Source organism: Lipotes vexillifer, unplaced genomic scaffold, assembly GCF_000442215.2.
Source record: "Lipotes vexillifer unplaced genomic scaffold, Lipotes_vexillifer_v1.1 scaffold71, whole genome shotgun sequence".
Taxonomy (NCBI): Eukaryota; Metazoa; Chordata; class Mammalia; order Artiodactyla; family Lipotidae; genus Lipotes; species Lipotes vexillifer.
This window is the reverse complement of record NW_006793703.1, coordinates 3,772,186-3,774,289: the sequence shown is the minus strand read 5'-3', so window position 1 is coordinate 3,774,289 and position 2,104 is coordinate 3,772,186. Positions and strand designations below refer to the sequence as shown.

The 2,104-nt window shown below is 44.2% G+C and overlaps 1 protein-coding gene across 1 annotated transcript in view; it reads left to right on the top strand.

The window, feature by feature from the left end:
- The window catches only part of DGKI (diacylglycerol kinase iota), a 467,563-nt gene that overhangs the window by 393,230 nt on the left and 72,229 nt on the right, over positions 1-2,104 (top strand). Inside the window, 1 exon segment of the mRNA XM_007466658.1 lies at positions 1-35. This exon segment is cut by the window's left edge and continues 93 nt beyond it. Within this exon segment, the coding sequence (XP_007466720.1) occupies positions 1-35 (35 nt within the window).

Sequence of the window (2,104 nt, the reverse complement as noted above, 5' to 3'; positions counted from 1 at the left end):
GGAATGCCTGATCTGGTGGTGGAGCAAGCCTCCGGGTGAGTGGGCTTCGTCCTTGGTGGTGTGGTGGTGAGGCTGGCCGCAGGGTGACATCGTGTCTGGTTTGGCCTTGCACTTGACATTTCTAATGAAATCAAACTATTTTGAAATACAGGTTTTCTTGTGTTTCCTTAGAGTGTAGTACAGCTGGTTCCATTCTAAGTCTGTCTTATGAATGTCTGGGCAGAATTACTCTTTCCACTCAGATCTGTGTCATGTCTGAGCCTTCTTTACCCACCACACCAGCATTTCTACCAAACTAGAAAACACTAGTATTTGCGTTTGTGCACATACATCTGTAACGCCTGTATTATCACATTAAAAAATGACACAGGTGGGGTTTCCCTGGTGGCGCAGTGGTTGAGAGTCCGCCTGTCGATGCAGGGGACGTGGGTTCGTGCCCCGGTCCGGGAGGATCCCACATGCCGCGGAGCGGCTGGGCCCGTGAGCCATGGCTGCTGGGCCTGCGCGTCCGGAGCCTGTGCTCCGCGACGGGAGAGGCCACAACAGTGAGAGGCCCGTGTACCGCAAAAAAAAAAAAAAAAATGACACAGGTGGTTTGACAATTATTTTTTCCCTCCACATCCTTTCTCTTCTTCCTCTCCTTCTCTTTTTTCTCCTGTATCAAGGCAGCCTGATACATGTAGATATCAAGCCCTTGTAATTATGAGTCACACACTGTGCTAAATGCCTTTCTTATATCCCTCCTATTACTTCATAGTGACTTAATCATCTTAAGTGCTCTACGCTTATTTCCTCATCTGTAAAACGGACATGATAATAATACCTACTCATACAATTGTTTTCAAATTAAATGAGTTGATACACGTAAAATTAGGGCAGTTGGTGGCACTTGGTAGACACTCGTTAAAAACTATGTTATTGAAATCATCATCATCATCATTTCACAAATGACCCTGCAGATTTGGTACTGTTATTATTTTAAATCTATAGATAACAAAATTGAGGTTTAGAGAGTTTTTGTAACTTGACCAGTATTGCACAAAAAATAAAGGGGAAAAATTGAGATCTATTCCACGCTAGAGCCCACGTGTATTTTAACCACCACATTGCACCACCGAAACATATTAACATTGGTAGATTATTTCGTAAATTCAGAAATGTCTATTTAGAGAGCATTTTTATGTGCCAGGTACTACTATAAGCACTTGGGAAACAACAGTGCAAAAGTAAAAACACAGAAACCTTTGCCCTTGTGAGGTTTAATGCACTTTTGTACTTTACTGGTACATAGACGCTAAAGAGTTAAAATAAGGATTTCCCCGGAGAGCACACACACGTGCACTCAAATGGAATATGCAAATGTGTGCACATACTTATACAATATTAACAGACATATTCACTTGAGGTAAGCCTCATGCCTGTTCACCCCTGTTCACTAATTTGACCACGGCTGCCATTTATGAGCATCCCACTCTGCCAGGCCAGCTGATAGCAGTGGTACGTCCCTAGTCTGTGCGAAGCCAAGAGAAAACAGAAGTGACGGCTGGAACAGATATACAGCTGTGCTTAGGAGCCGGAACTACTGATACCGGAGCTGTCCTGGCATGAAGGGAAAGCTGACAGGCACGAAGGATGCCCTGATAAAAAACCCCGGGGGTCCCGAAGGTAGTGGGAAAGCCACATCCGGTAAGTCAAGACTGTCAGTTGTGGGGAAAGCAAGTGTGATGCTGTGTCCCGCTGTAAAAGCAGTAGGTGCTGGAGTCTAGGTGTCCTCCCACCCCACCTGATCGGGGCCGTAGTGTTGGATCTGATGAAGGGTGAGCCCATTTTGCCAAGCTCGCCCTGGGCTTTGCCCTCTCGGTTATTCTCTATCAGCTCTAGCTCCAGAGATAAAGTAGCCTGCAAATCCATGAGAACTTAAATCAGTTCCATTCTCATTTCTTTTCCATTTTCCCCTCTGGAAATAAACTGAGAGCTGGGAAGCTGTGAAAGAGCAGATCTAGGCTTTATTCTTTTCTAACCTGTCTTTCTACATCAGGCGCCATTGCTTCTTATCTATGTCATATTTAAAATTACTTAATCTTTTCTTTTTTTTTTTTTTTTT